We start from the raw sequence: 20200 nt of genomic DNA on the forward strand, positions 1-20200 counted from the left end.
CTGAAGGATGCAGAGCCCAGCTCATGCACCTGAGTGAGGAAAAAAAAAATAGAAAAAGGATAAATCACCACTAGCAGCAGTGCCAGAAAGTGCAAGAGAACCTGGGAGGCTCCAAAGCCTCCCCACTACTCTGGCAGGCAGGAAAAATGCAGAAGACAGTGTCTGCCCAAAACCCCCAATTCTTCTGTGTGTGTAAGAAAGCTGCATTATATATTTCCCATGTTTAGGGTTGCACAAGCCTGAATAGCTGGTAACATGTTTGGAAAGAATGTGCCAGTGGTAGAATTCAGCAGTATCTGCTGGTGGCGAATTTAGCTCCTGCTGAAAGGAACACGGGGAAAGAGGAAATAAAAACCTGAAGCAAGAAAAGAATCTCAAAAGGGTCACTGGAAATGCTGGAACCAGACAAGCTGAGAGGCATTGAGCCAAAATAGGACCAGAATTTCTGTTACTACACTGTTATGCTGCTGTACTATATTGCTATGTAGAAACTTTATTTTTTGTGTTAAACTTATTTTATTTCTATGCACTTTTCTTTAAGTGAGAATGCCCAATTTCCTGCAAATTAATTCCTCTTCTTCGGCCTGGTTCTCTCTCCCTGCCCTTTAATTGATTGTCCATTCTGCCTTGGGTTCTATGTAGATATTTTCATTTAAGCAAAGCTACCATAATTGAGGACTAAAAGTGGAACATTTCTTTCCTCGTGGCAATAAAGTTTTAATTATAAATACCTCCTGGTTCACTTCTCAGGCTTCCCTGGCTGTCCTGCTGAATGCTCTAACACAGCACAGCTGCTTTGCACAGGTACCAGGTGAGGTGGAAGCCTTTGAAGTGAAAAAAGACTCAATAAAGAAGTGCAAATCAAGGGCGTACTCAGGACTCCTGTATCTTTGCTATTTTCCTAGAGGCACACCAGCCTTTGAAAATCAAACAATTCATCATTTTACTTCTCCAGGCAGAGTTTTAATAGTGTTAATACATTGGTGCTTCTGGTCGTGCCCCAAGCAAGTGGATGAGGAAGCTGAGCTGTGACAAAGCCTGGCTGGTTATCAGCCTCCAGGAAGACATCACCATTCCAGGGAAGAGACTTGTAGCCTCCTTGTTCCAAATGTTGGGGTACCAATGTTTAAAATGGACCCAAAAAGCTTCCAAGAAGAAGCTGCAAGTTCCAGCTAATTAAATTACAACGGTTCCAGTCTGTAGGTCAAATTCTGTAGGAGTCCTGACTGAGGGGAAGTGCAGGGGAAGAGCTGCATTAGACTGTTTTCTTTGTAGCTATTCCTGGTTTGTTTCTTTCTTTTGAGAAGTAATTTTGCAAAATTAGGACTTGGGCATGGTACCTGTTTGACAGCTTCCCATCTGCTGGCCCAATTTATATCCACTGAAACTGCTACAAAATTAAGTTTTTATTGCCAGTCACATTGCAGTTTATATAGCTGTGGAAAAATGGGCTGAACTCTGGTCCTCCTTACGCTTTATCAACCAAAAAGTTGTGCTGACACCAATCCTTTACTGCCGCCATCCAGGGCAACAGGCAATTGGCTGCCCTTCAGATACACTACCCAACACAGGTGGATTTATTTGCTCTCTTCAAGGTCAAAGAAAGTGTAGAGCTGGCCAGGGGAAAATGTGTCTATGACAGGTATTTTACAGTTCTTATTCTAGATTATATTTAGCTTCAGATCTTGTGCTGGCCTAAACCACAAACTACAGTTACATTTAGAGGAAGTCTACATTTGTGGATTGCAAGAATGAAAAGTAAAAGCAAAAACAGCAGAGCAGCAACAGGAGATAAGAGAAATGTATGATATTGAAGGTGAGACTCTTAAATGGCTCTCTAGACACACTATTGTTAAGGAAACTTCCCTGTCTGAGCATCCAGGAGCAGTCTGTCACTCTTGAACCACCTGAGCTGGACCAAAGCCCCTTCACAGCTGCACCCCACACTCACACTGGGCTCAGACCCAGGTTTTCCATGGCAGAGTCTCAGACATTCAAATTCTCAAAATAATTTAATCTTGGTACAATGACTCAAATAACTAAATAACTCCAGCTGGTTCCTTCAAGGAGGCAGCACCCCAGAAAAGGAACCCCTTGGCTTTTATCCCCTCACAGTCTGAGCACCAAAGTCAGGGGTCCTCTGCTCCTGCTGTGTCTCCGAGTGCCCGGTCCCCTAGCAGGGCCACAGGTCCCCAGACCCCTCATTTCACAGAGGGTCAGCAGGTCACAGCCCCTGGCCCCAGGCTCCCCCAGAGCTCAACCTGCAGCTCCCCTTGAACTACCTGCACTGAAAGGATTCTTTAACACCCATTCCCCTCCCACAGCCCCAGTCTTTCCTCCACACAGAGGAAGCACTTCTTTCCCTAAAAACAAGACAAAATGAGGAAGCCAGGAGGGCAGAAAATTAGTAATTTAAGTGTCAGATAGGCAGGACTGTAACATTTGGCATCTGTCACGCTGTGCACAGAGGCAGTGGAACACAAACCTAAGAGCTCCGCCAGCAAAGACTCAGAGTAGGTCTCTGCACTAAGGGAACAGTAGGTTTGCTTGTAACACAGGGCCATGTCCTGACAGCCTCAGCTCCACGTCCACTCTTGCCACAGGTGAGACAGCCACAAAACAGAGTATCACCATACCATTTCAGAAGGCTTTACACATTCCCCCACACACAGTAACACCTTACCTCATCAGAAGGCTTCAGGAAGCTGCTCACACAGAGCAACCACACCACTTCAGAAGGCGGCAAGCATCTGCCCTTCGTGCTCTTCAGCCCTTTTATCCCCTCATGGTTAATGCACAGCACCTGTGAGCCCTCTGCTCCCCCTGGGATGAGTCAGTGCACCTGGGCACTCCATGGCTCATTGCCTTCAATAGCATTCACCTGCTTTGCACAGCTGGGGCCCATTAGGGATGAGGCTCAGCCCCACTCCCAATTACCACAAACCGTGTACCTACACATCTTTAATGGAATGTCCCTGTAAGGGGGCTCTGTGCAGTTCCCCAGCTCCTCTCCACATCTCTCTACGTGGCATTTTCTTAGTCGAACAGAGTTGGTTCTCAGCTGCATCAGCTCCCTGAGACACTGCACTGTGCAGCTGTTCAAACACACACGTGTGTGCAAGGAAGGAGAGAACAGGGACAGTAACCCCAGGCAGCCAATACCCCTGACAAGTGATGTGAGCAGGCAACCAAGGAGTGTGATTCCCTCTTCACTTCAAACCAACAAGGAAATGGGGACTTCTTTACAAGATTCTTCAGCACATAGCCATTATGCATTTTTAAATTCAAAGCACAAAACCCCCTAAATCGTTGCAATACTGTGGATTTTGCTAGCTACAGCCTCACCCCATTTCTTCCAATTCTGGACCATGGGAAGGAAGGCTGCACAGAGCTGTGGGATAGCACTTAAGATTACTGAACACATTTAGAAAGCTTTTTGTAGACAAGCAAGGTAACATTAATTAAAAAAAAAAAAAAAAAATTCCCAACATAATCCCCCCCTCCAAACCAAACCAACTTAAAAATTAACTAAGGCTGTTCCTGCATGCTTTTGGAATTTGGGTCCTGATGTTGGATGCAAAAGGACGTGTAATCAACAACATATACAGCCTCTTGTAGTGCTGTTAAGGGTTTTCCAGGATGAGCTTGAAGGATTGTGGAATTTTTTTTTTATTTTATAGAGATGATTTTTGTATACCCAGCAGGTATTCCCAACAAACAGCAGCAATGGATGCTGTGACAAAAATATGGTGGTAAAGCAAACCTGGTAAACCCAAGAGAAACCCATTACAGAGTGCACAGAAAAAAGGAGAAATTAAGATTGAAATAAAGAAGGATTCATCATCAGTGCAAGTAATAGTCAAGTAGACTTTTTCTCAACAATCTTCTGATATTTAAAAGAAACCAATTATACTTGCAAGTCACTTGCAGAAAATTTTAATAATTTGCCAAATATACAGCTATTAGAATGACCCTAAATCACTAAGAATTAAGTTACAAAAGTTGGTAGATACCACAGTACAATGTTCTATAAAATAAACATGGGTAATATTAACAATACTCCCTGTGGTCCAGGAATGTCAGAAAATAGCAAATGAAATTACAAACACATACAGTTCAGAGGAGATTGAGGGGCAGCTTTAGACACTTGGATCAAAGAAACTGAGACTAGACTAGACACATTCATTCATCAACATAATGAATGTAGAACTTTAAATCTCAGAAACAATTAACAACATAGCATCAGGTGCAGTTTCACATGGTTTCATCTATGTTCCAGTACAGTTCCCAGAGGATTAAAGTGCGTTTGTGCACTGTAGTTTCATTTAGTCAGGTGCAATACATGTGTTTGGAAGTTACTTTCTTTTTTAAAAAGTGACCGATGAAATAAAATAACTACTTGAACCAATGTCCACAATTCAAACTGAGGTGTTTTGAAGTACCTTTGTTCTGACTTTGCTACTAAACGTCACGTAACAAATTAGACCCCAAATTCACAAGGCCTATCTCCACTAAACAAGACCAGAGTAAGAGATATTTACTGAAACATGTTTTCTGTGGTACAACCCTTATTTTCCCCTTTCAAACATATTTGCCCTTTGAATGACAATTTGCTACTGCAGCTTCCACTTAGATTGCTGTGAACATGAAAAACAGCCACGATTTGGCCCGTGGCTATGGTGATGAATGCACTTGCCAGATAACATCCTTTTTTAACCCAATGAATAAACACAACACATTTCCTCTGTGGGCCACCTGGAGATCTGCAGCCTTTGGATGTCACCTGTAGCCATTCTCTGTGCTACAGCACAGACCCAGTGTCCTGCTCAAGGCTCCTTAGGAACTCCCACTGCTCTCTGCTGTACCACCTCCTTAAACCCAAACCTCCTCCTGAGCTGCAGTGAGGGAAGGGAAACTCCACACGGTTCAGCTGTCACTCACCTTGCCCCCAGAATGTCCTCTGCAACTCCTGAGTAAAGAACTCATTCAAAGCCTACAATCCAGTCTCCCCTCGGTCGTGCTGCCCATCACACCACTCCTGCTCTTTCAGGGGAGAGTGGATCCCCACAGTATTTGAGGCATCTCACGGTGTTTTTCAGAAGCAGCACTTCAAGAGGAGTTATGAGGCATAAGCTCTGTAGGAAATACAAATTTCCATCATCTCCAATGATTTTGGGTTCATAACGTGAACACTCCTGCACAGCTGACACCACTCCTTCACCACTGCTGCTCTTACAGCTGAGGAGGCCCATTTTAAACTCTGCACAATCCAGATCACATCAAGAGCTCTCTGCAGGTAAGGAAGTTTTACTGGGGTTCTAGATCTGTAGCATGTTAACATTACTTACAATATTACATGCACTGAAATATTTGAAGAACATTATGCACTCTGTTAAATTAATGGAAAATAGTGATTTCCTAATCTACTCAGTACTTTTAAAAGTTCTCCATGAAACTGTGAGATTATGGAAAAGAATAACCTGGTTATACATTACAGTAGAAAAAAACCAAACAGTGCAAGTTTCATCAGAATCACAACTACCAGTAAAGTCTCCAGTTCAGTTCATAAAACAAATTGATTAAATTATTTTAAGTATCTTAGAGTGGCATAGTAACTTCCAATGCAATTTATGCAACAAATTTCACCCATATTCAAAAATACATTTGTAAATGCTTTTCATAAAACTTTATACAACTCAAGTTCTCCTTAGGTATTCCTAAGCAGAGTCCTCACACCACCTAAGCAGAAACCTCTATTTTCAGAGTCCATGACTGACAATGCTGCGCGAGTTCTTCCTCTGAGAGTTGGCTCTGCTAAACCCAACTCTTATTGCTTAAAATCATGAGTTTCCTCAGCAGACCTGGCACCCAGCTACACCACACTAGTCTGGGACAGCAACCCGCTGTTTTATGGGACATAAACACCTACAAGCCTTATAACCATTCCTGTGAAGATTTCCATGTAGTGGTTGCCTGTCCTGTATACTTTGTCCAGAGAACAAAAGGGGCATTGCTGAGAGGGAGGGAGATCAGTCATTGAGAGTGCATCAGTTCAGTGACCCCCTCTCCCTCTTCATCTTCTAATTACATATTCTGTTTAATCATTTCTGTGAATACATTTCCAACTGCAACTGAAAACAATTGGCTCAGACACAAGACACACCGAGCCTAAAATCTGCAAGAACAGAAGTGTGAATATAAGGCCACTGCAGGCTCAAACTCACAGCTGGTACTGTGCCCAAACATCTCCACATAAGCTTTATTTACACAATTTCCCATGAAAAATACTGTTACTTCTCAAGCTACATTTTAAATTATCAGAAATACATTCATAATAACTGCTGGTACAAAAACCATGATAAATTTTTTTTTTTTATTCAAAATATTCTGACAGGTTGACAATATTCCAGGCATGTTACAAATACTGCCATAGCCAACAAAACAATCAATACTTAAAGAGCATTCAAACACTGAGGACATGTATCTTAAAGCAGAGACAGGAGAGTGCATGGTACTAAGTGCATACTAATCATTTTCCAATAACTGACTTGAGGAAAATGCCTCATTTCTCCGGTACAAAATGGATTAAAACCCAGAAGAGATGAATTACAGAGAACAAAAATTATGATGTTAAAATGTTTTTGTCCATATTTTCCTATAAAACCTTGTACCTTTATCATACAAGGCTACTACCAGTCTGGACTACTATAGTGTTGACTATTTAAGGGATAGAACAACAGAAATCATAACACAGAAACCAGTGACAAAGCAAACAAAACCACAAACTCTTTCTAGAATATGGCTTAAATTAATTCACAGAGGGTTGGGAATATATTAACTATAAGGTGCAAGAGAAATACCAGGTAGGAAAAAAGTTCTTCTCTTCCTGGTACTTTTCCCCTCAGACTTCACTGTATTTCACATAAAATTTTTAACACACTGGTCTCACCCTTCCTGCAAGCCCCTTTTTCCATACTTCTAAAACATTATGTTACTAAAAGATCGGTTTCATTATTGAATGCATTGGCCAATATGAGTTCTAAAGTTTAAACCATGTAATTCTACACGTAGTAATACCCTGTTTCTCCCAATTAACCCAAGTTCTCAAATAGAGCTAAAAATTCAGCTTTATTTAAAACAGCGTATTTGCTTGAAAAAGTATGCATCTCTTTGTCATGTAAAAAACAGATGTCCAATGAAGAACTTGTCAAGATGTGTACACAGCTGAGTGCATAGTGCAGAACATCATACAGAGAGAGCAGCAAGGCCACAGGGTCACTAAGTCCACATGAAAAAGATGTATGTTTCCAATGACCAAATCCATTCTAAAACATTTTCGTCCTGGAAAGGCTTTAAGCTTTAAAATCTTGCTCTAGGGATGGCAGGACTCCTCCATTCCCACTTTTCATACAGCTCACTGTAATATTCATGGCAGCACAGCCACCTACACAGCATACAGAAGAGACACACCAAAACTGCTTTGGATAAATCATCTTGATCTCAAGTATTCCATACAAATGGTGACTTTTTCTTGTGAAAAGGAAGGAAATGGGACAGCTTTCAAATCACACAGCTTGCCTGTGTGTCATTAAACAAACTTGATGTGTCAGCAGCCTGAGACGGAGAGCCACAGCTCCACTGGCACAAGCGGTGGCACAGCTGGCGGCTCCGAGGCTGAAGGATCTCGCAGGAGGCTCCTCTGCCTTCTATTGCTTGAGGTTCCAGTCAGTGCTCCCCAGCAGCTGAAGCATCAAATACTCACTGCAAAAATGCAAGTGGCTTACAGCCAGCAGAGCTCTGCATGCTCACCCAAAACACTTGTTTTCCCATTCTACTGGTTTGCTTTTTAAAGCAATGTTGTTGGAGAAGGGCCACAAGAACAACAGAGTGAGACATTTTCCTTAATCACAGCATCAGACACTCCATTAACAAACTGACAATCTCCTAAACCAAATCAGTTCCTGGAACATCTTGCATTTGCCTTCTTTCACTTGTTCTTAGAAACAAACAGTTTCTCTAGAAGTTGTGCAGTTTAAGCCTGTTATGGTATGGTACTCCAGCATTTTCTTAGCACCTCAAAACAAATTACATGGTAGCTCATCTGTGGTGAACATCAGCTACGACATCCACGAAGGGGGAAGGGCAGAAAGAACAACAATATTGTCCCATGACATGGAAAAGCACTTTGGGATGCACTGGCTTCAGGTGAGACTGCTGACTCAGAATGGGATTTCTCTCCAAGCAGAGTTACTCCAGTTATTCAAATACAGTAAACACAAGGGCAGTACTGAGGACATCAATCCTGCACCTTACAACTTTCAGTCTATTTTCTAAACACCTCTTAATGGAGATGTGGCTCAGTGTCAAGGCTAAATGGGCAAAAATGTCATCTATGCTAAAGTCATTAGAGGAATTAACATAACCCTTGCTCCTGGTAGTCCTTGGACTTAAGCCAACCACTACATTTCATTCTATTAATTTAACTATCCTGCTTTATCTCAAGTATCTTCATCCTTTCACACTTTCTAATTAACTATCAATATTTTTCCTGAGTGAAATTATAAAAAGTTAAACCCTTCTACCAAAAGTACAAAGACAAATAAAATATAGAACAATACAAACCCAGTTATACAGCATTACAAGTGCAGAAATTCTTCATGTTGTTGCTCTTTATCATTGGCCCCCAATAAAAAACATAGCAAAGAATTTAGTTATCCAAAATATTTTGCAGTACTGTGATGAGATTCTTCAGACCATAAATATAGCCCTCATCCTTTGTGTTGCTGGGAAACACATGAGCAAAATCGATCATTCGGACCTCGACATTTGCACTTTCCTTGGTCTCTGCTGGCATGTGATAGAAAACTTTTTCCAGTTGGGGTAGAACATTTCCATTCAGGTGCTCCTGTGTGATGCATGTGCTGGTTTTCCACACATTGTCTTGCTCTGAGTTTTCGACTTTCAGGGAGAGCTGACTGTGGTGCCTCTTCGAGCACGCCTTTTTGTGAAGTGCATAAAATTTAGACAAGCCTTTACCTACAGAGGCTTCAATTTTTCCATTCTCTGTCGAATTTATTACATGAATATTATTATTATACTCCAATACATCTCCACCAGATAACAGGCCTTTGGGTACTCTCCTCTTCTCTGCCAAGGTGACATCACTCAACTGCACGGTTGTCGCTGGACATGAACCTTCATAGACAAACAGCAGTGAGCTTGCGTAGAAGTTGAGTTGTGTCTGGCCTTCAAACCACTCCAAAATCTTCTCAACCTTCTGAATGCTGGCAGCTACCACATCTTTTCTCAAGCAGTACCCACTGTGGAAAAACTTTGAGATGCCTGCAAGAAATACACACATTTGGGGATTATTTTCACTTCTGAACAGAACACAAATGATTTATTTTGTCTTTTGGGATGAGAATAGTTCTTAACTGAAGGAACAGATACCATTCAGGTAGTTTCTCTTCAGGCAGTTACTAACTAAACCCAAAGTAAACCTAAGAACTCTGAGATCTTCAGTCACATCACCTGCTGTGTAATACTACAGCTTGGGCTTGGGTTGTAAGTAGAAGTAAATGTATCAAGCAAACAGAAAAAGAACATGGTTCCTGCTCCCAGGGCAGCTGAACAAGTGTCTGGACAGTTTTGGGCAGAGACCCATTAAATTCTCCATGCATAAACAGGCTCAAGCAGCTTTTTATTATGAGCGTGTTTGGGTGTGCACCTTCTGTCCCTTGCTGGGGGACAGATGAGCAGGCATCAACTAATAACAAGTCTGCAATCATTATCACCAAACAGCCCCACAATGGCAGCACTTTTATTAATTGTTAATGTAGAGCAACATGTGGATTGACTTCAACTGATAAAGTCCTTTGAATTGAAAGATGCTTTTGTAGTAGCTTTCTATTAGAAAATACACTGATATTCACAGAAGACAACTAGAGACAAAAGAAAAAGTATTTATAATAAAAACATGCAATACTTTTACAAGATTTCTATTTCATTATAGTTTCAAAGCTGCAAAGAAGTTGAATTCTGGAATTCTCTACCTAATTAGTAGTAGAAGAGACATGAGGAGGAAATTCCTATATTCTACACTGCTGTTACAGCCAACTGCACACTTAATTTCAGGTTGAGAGGCAGCTGAAATACTACAGGGAACAGCCAAAGACCCATATGAGGGTCTTTGGGGACAAAAAAGGACTTTTAAAATGGGAACACCCAGAATACTTTTTCCACACAGTTCTATAAATCAGTATTTAAATGGAACGATCCAAGTGCACCCCAATTCCCTTACTCACCGTCCTTGACTGTTTCCTTGGTCAAGCTCCTTCCGTAGTGCTGGTTTTGTGTCTCATAGCTGTCTGAAGACACGTGGTACACCTGAAAGAGGCAAGAAGGGGCTCCCTATTTATTTTGAAGCACCAGTATTTCTGCACAGCAAGACAGACACCTCACAAAACATTAGTCCTCACAGTTTTTAAGTTTCTTGCAGTACCCAGCAAAAAAAAGTGCTCTCCCAAACTCTCCCTTCAGTCCTTGGGCTCCAAGCTACAGCTCTCCTGCACTACAGACATCCTGGTGGTGGCAAAAAGCAATGTATCCATTACAGGAAACTCTTTTGTAAGGCCTTGCAAATCACAACTGAGATCTGAAACTATCTGTGTTACAGTGGATGTTAAATCAGAAAGACAACAAAGCAAAAATTTCAATGCAATTATTTTGAATTCTTAAAATCATAAAACTATTTAGCACAAAGGCAAAACAGTAAGAATTACTGCATGTGACCACCAAGGCCCAGCTCCATATGACACATCTGCAACTGTCAGCACAAATAGGCTGCACTAAATAAATGGCAGCAGCCAGGCAAAAGCTGGTTCCAGCATCAGCAGCAGTACTTCAGCTCTCATCTGAAAGGGAGGCAACTCACATGGGTACAGTTTTGTCCATATCAGGAATTGTACAGGCTTAAGAACTTAATTCAAAACTGTTTCACATATAGACATATTTTCTCTCACACTGATATTATTTCCACAGCAGAAATGTGAGGCAGCAAGGCCCAAGTATAATTTGTTTATGAGAGTGTAGACAATTTTTATTTGCAGAAATAATGGTGTTACCAAGCAGGCATTTGTCTCTGGCAGGAACTTGGTGCTTGGAACTTGTTCAGACCACCCATCCCTGTGGCATCCACCCCATGAACAGCTCTGCCCTCCCTTCACCACTGGAAGAGAGGATCCCACTGAACCATCCCTCCTCTGGGGCCTTATTCTTGCTGAAGCCACCAATAAAGTCCACAAGAGTGAAACAGCAATAAAAAGAAATATTATAGGAGCATTAAATAAAGAAAATACACTTCCATGTTTTCATTACAGCCCACCACCCTGAAATCTCTCTCCCCCATCCAAACAATAAATCCAGTATGATTACACAGATCCCCACCTCCTGTTTTGCAAAACAGCTCAGAAGAACAGTCTCAAATTGCTTTTTATTTTGACAAAAGTCTGATTTTAAGTCTCTAACCATGAACTGAAGGGGCTGTAAACAGTTCTCATTATTCTAAAAATATAAAGAGCTGTAAGTCTAAATGTTTGAACTCAGTAGCAGAAACACTTCACACTGTTATGATACTTGGAGAAACTGGTCTCCATGACTTTGAAATGAAGAAGGCCATAGCAGAAATGAGTTATTCTAAAACTGCATCTGACAACTGTGATGTCGGGTTCACAAGAACAATAATTTTTCTGCATTTAGTTTTTGCTGGGGTTTTTTTCCAAAGCACATGAAAGGAGTATCAGCATACGACACAGAATCCCAAAGATGACTTATGTAACCATTTCAGGTACCAAAACCTTCAAAAACAAAACTAAAAGTTTCAAATTTTTTTAAAGAGCAACAAGTCAAAGGCAGCTAAATAAAGCAAAATATTGCTTAGAAAGAGAATCAAGAGTCTAGTGACTACATCTAAGTTTTCATTAGCTGTGCCTTCATTTTAGTAATATTAAATGTTCTCATGTAGTTGGACAAGGGGCAGCTATCTGCAGACATCAGCACTGCAGCAGTACCAAACCATCTTGTTTACCAGAACCTTCCTTATCTCTTCCTGTAGGAGCTGCAGTTTTTCTGACATGGGCACTAGCTCAAACATGATTAAGATCTGCAAGCTCATTTTGTTTTCCAAAGAAATGCTGGAGCAGCACATCAGACCCTGTGCTTCCGAGCTGTTTCCCAAGAATCCACCCCACCTCTTCTCATAATTTGAGCAAAACCGTTCCCCAAATGTCTTTCTGTACGGCTTACAAACACCGAGGCAGACGTGCATGCTGCATTAACAGCACATTTTTAACTATACAAAGCAGTCAGTGACAAAGCACCAAGTCCCAGAGCCACAGGATGAGTGCAATGTATGTGTTTAACTGCCCTGTGCACTCACAAGGCCCTGGGTCACCAAGAGGCTTGGCTGCAGCCAGTGGCATTAAAGGACAGCACAACTGCATAATCACAAAAACCATCTCTGACCACCACCCTGAAACTTTGCACAACTGCAGGAGGAGACTACTTGAACATTGCTGGAAAACCTCACTCAAATACAGATACATTACACCCCATTCTCAAAGCAAGGGAGCTGAAAGGCAAGCTCAAACAGAACAATCTCTCACCAATCCTTGCTCCACCCTCACCGAGCCAAACACAGGGGTGGCTGTGCTGGAGGAGCAGGAGGCTAAAATCAACTTCCTATTTGACAGACCTCTTGCTCTACTATGCTTTTGTTCACATGGCCACCACCAACCATCTGCTTTTAACCCTTCCTGCTATTAACCCTGACATTTTGCCTCTGAACCAAGCTTTTTCTGCATCCCTGTTGTTGCAGCTGTCTGAACGAGCCCATTTCTGCCAGAACAACAACAAATCAATGCAGATCTGCAACCTTAACGGCAGCCAAGACATTATTACACAGGAAAATATCATTTCTTGTCCACCTGCCACAGCTTGTTATGTGTTTGCTCTGTATCCACTGGCAGGTCTCCTGCAGAGTGCAAGACAAAGAAAACTCCTTCTGTGAGCTACAAAACACTGCCTTCAAGAAACCTCCTGCTTCATGAGTCATTTTTCTATGTTCTTACTAAGCAACATCAGAGCTGCTGTCAGTACCCAGCTGCTACCAAAGCTGGAGCCACAAGCTGAAGGTGGGGTTAAGCAGGTACCACCCCAGCTCATCTAGGCACATCCAACAGCAGCATCCACCCCCAGCTCTGCAGGGACCCTCCTGGTGCCAGGCCAAGACCCACAGTCGTGCCTGGGCACCTTCTGCCTGTACCCCACTACTGTCCCAATATAAATGCATGTTTCCTTCATGCTCAAGTAACCCAGGTTTCTCTGCAGGCCCTTCATCCTGCCACAGTGCAAGACTTAAAGAGTTTCAACAAGCCTTATTTTTTCTTTTCAAAAAGAAAGTAAAGCAAGGATTTGAAGAAAAAAAAGTGAAGGGAGAATTTTTGCTAGAAAACATTCTCTTATTTAATATCTCTGCTTTATAGTAATGTCTAACATTACCAGTGGTGTTGAGAGCATGCCCCATTATCCAAATCCATTCATCTAAACATCTCGTTCCCTAATTTTTACTTTTTTAAAACTTTATTTATTGTAGCTAGACCACAGGTGATGAAAGTACATACATTCCTGCTGCCTTAAAAATTCAGCACAAGAAGGATGAAGCCTTGCTCCCTCATTTCCATACTGAGATATTACTCCGCCCATTTTGCTTCTTTGTTCCTTTGGACTACTTTGACTGAGTGCTTCATATGACTAATTGCACCCCCAAATGCTCTAACATCAATATACAGTTTTAGTCAAGTCCTTAGATAAATAAGTTGTAGAATGAAATTATGCTGAAAGTTATCCAGTGAAAAAGCAGACTATTAATCTCCTAAACAAAAGAAACTACAACACTGCAATTAAATCATAAACCATTTTAAAAATAGCTTAATACAGTAATTTTAGACTCCCAGAACTTCCACAAAGCATCTCATTTGAATAAATTTATTTTATGTAATAAAAGACCACCTGCTCCAGCTTGGAAGACTTTTTTTTTTTTCAGGACTTCTGGTTTGTTTGTTTGGCTTAGATAAAATAGGGTTTTATTTATTGTTTCATGGATTTTTTTTTGTTTTGCTTTGTCTTCCTGCTTTCTTAAACATCAAAGCTTGAATTAGACTTATAAATGTAAAAACCCCAGTTCTGATAATTTTTCATTCTAGAAGAATCTGAACAGTAGATGCAAAATTTAATACTTATGACTTCTCTCCTAAATCTTGTTACTAGCAGATCAGAGCTTATGAAAATTACCACAATACTAGAAAGAGTTCATTAAAACTTCATAAAATAGAGTCAATTACAGTCAATTTGAAAATATCCTGCAGAATCATGTGCTATAGATGAGAAAATTCACTTGTAAAACCAGCTTTGATTATTATACATTACTGCCTGCGTGTTCATAGGCACAAACAATAGAAATCAATGATGGATTATAATGGTAAAATTACATAATCACCAGTCTGTGTTTTAAAATAGCATTTCAGAAATATTTTGGAGTACGTGAGATTGCAACTGATGTCCTGGAAACAAAAGACAATCTGCAGAATCTGGGAGCTGTGGATTCCTAAAGGACTGTGAATCTGAAATGAGAGCACAGCCCACACATTGTGCTTGTACTCAACAGCATGCAGAATGCTCTGCATTCAACATTGCCTGTGCTGCAAAGAGATTTCTTACCTGTTTGCATGTCTGCTACTGAAACCACATTACAATTTGTATTTTTGCTATTGCAACAGTAGCTGAGACTTCCAACTTCTATGCAAAATAACTACTTTCATAACAAATCGTGTCCACTCTGACAGAATCCCAGAATGACCTGGTTTCAAAAGGTTCCAATCCCTGCCATGGGCAGGGACATGTCTGACTAGACCAGGTTGCTCCATGTCCTGTACAGCCCGGCCTTGGACACTTCCAGGGATCCAGAGGCATCTGTTAAAGAAAGCAACTCCTCCACTAAGTACAGAACTGTGTTTTTAAACAATGTTATTAAAATAACTGTGCTTCCTAAATGTATTTCCATGCGTTTATTTCGTCTATTCAGTGTATTAAGCTAAATATAGATCAAATGGCAGAACTGTGTACATAAATTAATGCTGGGCTAGACAGGACACTCCTATTTTTAAGGATACACCATACATATTTTATACGCATAAGAAAAAGCTGTTTCAATAGCCTTTTGGGTAAAAATACATTGTAAATAGATTTTGGGGTAAAACCCCCACCTATAACACTTTTTTTGCTTGTATTTCTTCATGACAACTTATATGATAGATGCTTTAGAAAAAGCATAGCTACAGCCTCTGTTTTTCCTAGCCCTCTCCTTCTTGACCTTGTAAAAATTTACCACACAAGCCCACCTCCCTGGTAAAAAAAAACACCAAATGAAGAGATTAAAACCAAACTCTTGTACTTCTTCATTACATCATGTTTTGTCCAGGAACAGGAACAACCTTCATCCAGCAAGTGAGCTCTTCTGGGCAGTACATATCTGTGTAGGAATGTTTCATAGTATGGCCAGAACTTTGCAAAAATAAAGCAAGCACAGAGAACCTCCCATAACCAAGAGGCAGAGAACATTGTGAATTCAGACTTTGCCAAGTACTGTGTGAGGGCAGGAGGAACCTTTTCAATTCTCTTCGGAAAACAGCTTCCAACGTGTACTTGGGGGCCAAAGGCAAAAATCCAAATCTCATCTAGCTAAACACTGGATGGAAAACTGCACTACTTGGGAGAACCATCATTATACATCCAGTCTGAATTAGAGGACTGAAAAAAATTCTGCAACAGGACAAAGACACAAGTAAGTGTCAATGTTAGAAACAACAGTCACAAGAATACCACAGAAGCAATCAATCATTCCTTCTGCACTGTCATGAAACATAGGACATGAAGCACATTGTTTTACAAATGAGATAAGAAAGGTTACACAATGACATCAACCAAATCCAAAGCTATAATCTCTAACCTTCCTTTCCCATCCAAACTGTTTGGCTGGTTTTTGACTTTACTCCCACATTCTTGCTCATAGGCTTATGTAATTACTACTCATGACCACTATAATTTATATAGCAGCTTATCTCAAGGCAGAGTTAAGGGCTGGGAGGCTGGGCAGCTCTGCACAAAACATTACAGAGATATTAGAATTATCTTGAACAATGGTGCAATCTGGCTGCTATTGCTATTGAACAGCAAAGGGGAAGCTTATCAAAGTCTCCAGCCATTTGTGCTGCAGAGCTTCAGGAACCCTGGCTTTGTGTATAAGAAGAAAAAAATCCCACATCAAAAAAGAAAACTATTCCTGTACCTATCATGGCAGAGAAAACTACTTATCAACATATTTCTCTTACTGAACCACAAATGTTCTGTACAGCTTTTCTTTACAATGAAGTTTTAAAGTAGCCAATACACACCTATTGACTCTTAGTATTTCTAAGAGTATCAAGAGTTAATAGGGATGTCTGCATGCCCAACTAACCTTCCCTGAGAGCCATTCTTTGAGTGTGTAAATATCAAAAGAAGTCTCCTTCTGATGGAAAGCTTTTTAAAATGTAAAACATCAGCAGTTGTTCATGGCTATTTGCATCATGCATCACCTCCCTAAATTAAAAAAAATAAGTAAAATTATTTTTATTTAAAAAACGAGTATAAAGATGAAAAATGTGGTGGACAAAGCTCATTACTGAATTATTAGAAATACTGGTTCAGTATGTAAATCTCTGATATACAACTTAAAATCTGCTTAATAATTTTAAATATCTGTTGTGGTGGTGAAGAATTAATTGCAACTGTATTCAGTTTTAAATACCCAGCCTCTCTCTTGTATACACATACAGTGCCCAGGTTGCAAATAGCTTGCCCTAATGGACACAGCCACATTAAATAATTGTTTTGAACCAGAGCGGTGCTTTGGAACTGATTTCACACGACAGCTGACACCAGCACATTCAGGTAACACAGTATTTATGCAAAACTCAAGAGGATTGCTGTTTGTGAGGAAAACCAGTTGCTGTACCTGGTGTGGGACAAGAGGCCTGAGCATAAACTGAAAGTGAAGATAAAACAAGTTCTTACCCTCATGCCAAGAACCAAAAAGCCAATCTCTTCCATCAGCGGGTACTTGCTGACCTGCTGCTGTATCTTCTCTGCTGAAGCATATGGATCATAACTTTTCTGACCAATTTTTACATCCATTATGCAGGGCTTATTAAACTTACGGGTCACATCTTCCAGTTTTAGGTATGTGTCTGTCAAAAAAAACAAAACTTCTCTTAACAGTGGGTCAAAGCAAAATAATTACATAGCTTCTGCTGAGAACCTGTGGAGGAACAGTTTAAGGCTTAGTATCACATGAGTTCTTCAAGAGTCAAATTTGTCTCTGAATGGAGGCTAAATCATGGTCACTGACACCCATAAATTCTATTGCTATGAAAATCTAAATGCTTTCTAGTTTAGAAAATTGTATACAATTAACATGTGTTAACCTAGCATTCAAATCCAAATTATTGCCCAGATAAAATCCCTGAGTAGCTTTTATTAAGTCATTAACATATCACAAAGAGCATTACTAACCACATACAAATGCAGGTTATGCAGCTGTGTGGCTAGTTTTGCAATTCAGCTGGTCTCGTGTCATTTTAAAAATGAAGAGAACATTTCATTCCTAGCCTTCAGGGGCTGAAGTGCAGCTCATTTGGTTTCTCTTTATCCCACTCCCATCTACACTTATTTCTCATGGCACACCTTTTGGGGAAAATGCTCTTGGAAGCCTAGGCTGCCTTTCATCCATTTCTAACAGCCCTCTGGGAGGGTGGCTGGACTAAGAAACCCCAGAAGTACCTGAAGATTTAAAGGAGTATCTAAAACCTGATGAAAATGCTCATTACCAGCATTCACTCACTGTCTGAACACAACAAGGAAATGGAGTCAGTACCCACCAGCCCTCAGACAACTCTGCTTGGGAGACAGCTGCACCTACCTCCAGCCCTTGCCAGGACATGATTAACCAACACAGCCTCAACACTGGTCTCATTCTTCACATGTGCTTTGTAAATCCTCCTGTCACCAGGCACAAATATCAGATCTGGCTTTCTTTCCAGTAAAGCCTACTCCATACATGTATTGCTTTCGCTTTAATGCAGTTTGAACACAAAAAAAATTGTATTATACTCCATTCCTGCAGTATGATCTAAAATGGGATTGTGAGAGAAAGCAAAACTAGTTCCAAGTTTAAAAAGAAGCACAAAGTGCCTTTTTGAAAGCTGCACAATCAGGTAACAAACCAGTCCCAGTCAAGATAAAAGGAACAAGCAACATTCCATTTACACTTGATAAGTAGAGACACTTTCTTAAGGAAAAAAAGTGAAAGGGACTTTTACTTTAAGTCCTACTAGAGCCTCCGTTTTTACACCATCATGATCAAATGTCCTAATTTCTCACAAAGTATGTATGTATTAATTTAAACAGGTTTGATTCAATCATCAGATGCCTGCTTTCTGTATCATTGGAATTAGGCATCTTGTTAATGTAGTCATTTTCAGGACAACATGTCAAACCAATACACTAATTAAAAACAAAAAAAAACAACACCATTGCTCCAGTAAATCACTTCCCCAGCTTTCAATGTCTTTTGGGCTACAGGATCAATCTAGCTACAGCAAAAGGAGTTTTGTTACAGGCTAGCTCACCCACTAACTACAACTGCATGAATGCATCCAAGCTGAAGTAACTCGTAGTTAATTCTGAGGAGCCCTAGGCAGCCAACATACTTGATATTTGCTCACTGAATATTCCCAAAGGATAAGCAGGACAAACACTCTCCCTACCAGGCAGCGTATTCTGTATCACCTGAACTGCAGGTGCTACTTCTACTCTTCAAGGTTGTTATACAGAGGTCTAATTCACTCAGATATTAGCATAGCTTTTGCAGGACTTTGAGAAACCACTACCAACACCTGGGGAGTTAATAAAATCTGTTAGCTATCTCCTTTTAAACCAAAAACTGTAAAAATCTAAGTGCCATCCTTCTGACTCCTTTTGCATATTACCGAAATCACTGTCATCAACAGATTTGTGTCATCACTCTAAAACAATGCAGGAAATACCTAAATAAAACTCAAGGTTTTCAGTACATAGCTCTCAAAAGCAAAGAGCCAAAGGTTTACATGGGAGGTGGGGAAAGACAGAAAACGCAAAAAATCTCAGAAAACAGCTGCAGTCCTTCACCACCAATTCCAAAATGCTTTGGAACATGTTGCAAGCATTCCAGAATCAAACTGTTAGAAACAAAAAAGTAATACAAATTGTTTAGGTGCAATGTTTTCATCAGCCCTAAAATAAAACCATACAGAAAGTAGTATAAAACATTTATTTCCATAGGTATCCATAGGTATCAGCTGTCTTCTACTGCACTGGTCTAATTCCTGCTTTTTAACCACACAGCACAAACATTCAGCACCTCTCAAATACTTTAAAGTCCAAAATGTCTGTCACTTCGTTGTTCCCCATCCTTTCCAGATTTCTTAAACTAGATTTCTTAAGCTATCTTACCAACCTCCTAAAAACATAACAATAATTAATTTTTTTTAATTAAGCATTAAATTACCTTTGTAGATAACATCAACCCTGGGAAACATTAATTATTTGGCAAAGCCTGTAAATTAACCAGAAATTTCTCATCTCTCTCACACTTTCTGGAATTAAATCTTCCTTGTTAGCTAGCTGCTGGCTCAGAATTAGGCCTGTTATATCTGTTAACACACCCCTCTGCTCTCGCAAAGCTGTGTGGCCTTCTTGGCAGAGCAATGCCACCCAGATAAAGCAAGTGACTTTTTCTCATGATTGCTTCAAACAAATTGATCAATTGTTTATACTCCATCTTTCTTGGCACTGTTTGGTGCTTATTTGAACTGTATTCATCAGTCTAATGAAACAGCTCCCAAACCCACAATACTGGTACGTACACGACTTTAATTTCCAGCAGTTACCCCTATGATACCTCCAAGCACTGAGAATAAGGCAAAACAAAGTTAAGGCTCAGATATGTATCAACTGCTCTCCATTTTCAAATCAGCCACTGCAAGCCTCTGAAGCTCTGACCATAAGT

At 40.4% G+C, this 20200-nt stretch overlaps 1 protein-coding gene across 2 annotated transcripts in view; it reads right to left on the minus strand.

The window, feature by feature from the left end:
* Nucleotides 1-3920: 3920 nt before the first annotated feature.
* IPMK (inositol polyphosphate multikinase) overlaps nucleotides 3921-20200 on the minus strand; it is a 38406-nt gene continuing 22126 nt past the window's right edge. For both annotated transcript variants that reach the window (XM_072930883.1, XM_041717058.2), the window contains 3 exons: nucleotides 17170-17342; nucleotides 10305-10386; nucleotides 3921-9342 (listed from right to left, as the gene is read on the minus strand). In XM_072930883.1, the coding sequence (XP_072786984.1) occupies nucleotides 8708-9342; nucleotides 10305-10386; nucleotides 17170-17342 (890 nt within the window). In that variant the 3' untranslated portion in view covers nucleotides 3921-8707. The remainder of the gene's footprint in view (nucleotides 9343-10304; nucleotides 10387-17169; nucleotides 17343-20200) is intronic.

This window comes from Taeniopygia guttata, chromosome 6, assembly GCF_048771995.1.
Source record: "Taeniopygia guttata chromosome 6, bTaeGut7.mat, whole genome shotgun sequence".
Lineage (NCBI taxonomy): Eukaryota > Metazoa > Chordata > Aves > Passeriformes > Estrildidae > Taeniopygia > Taeniopygia guttata.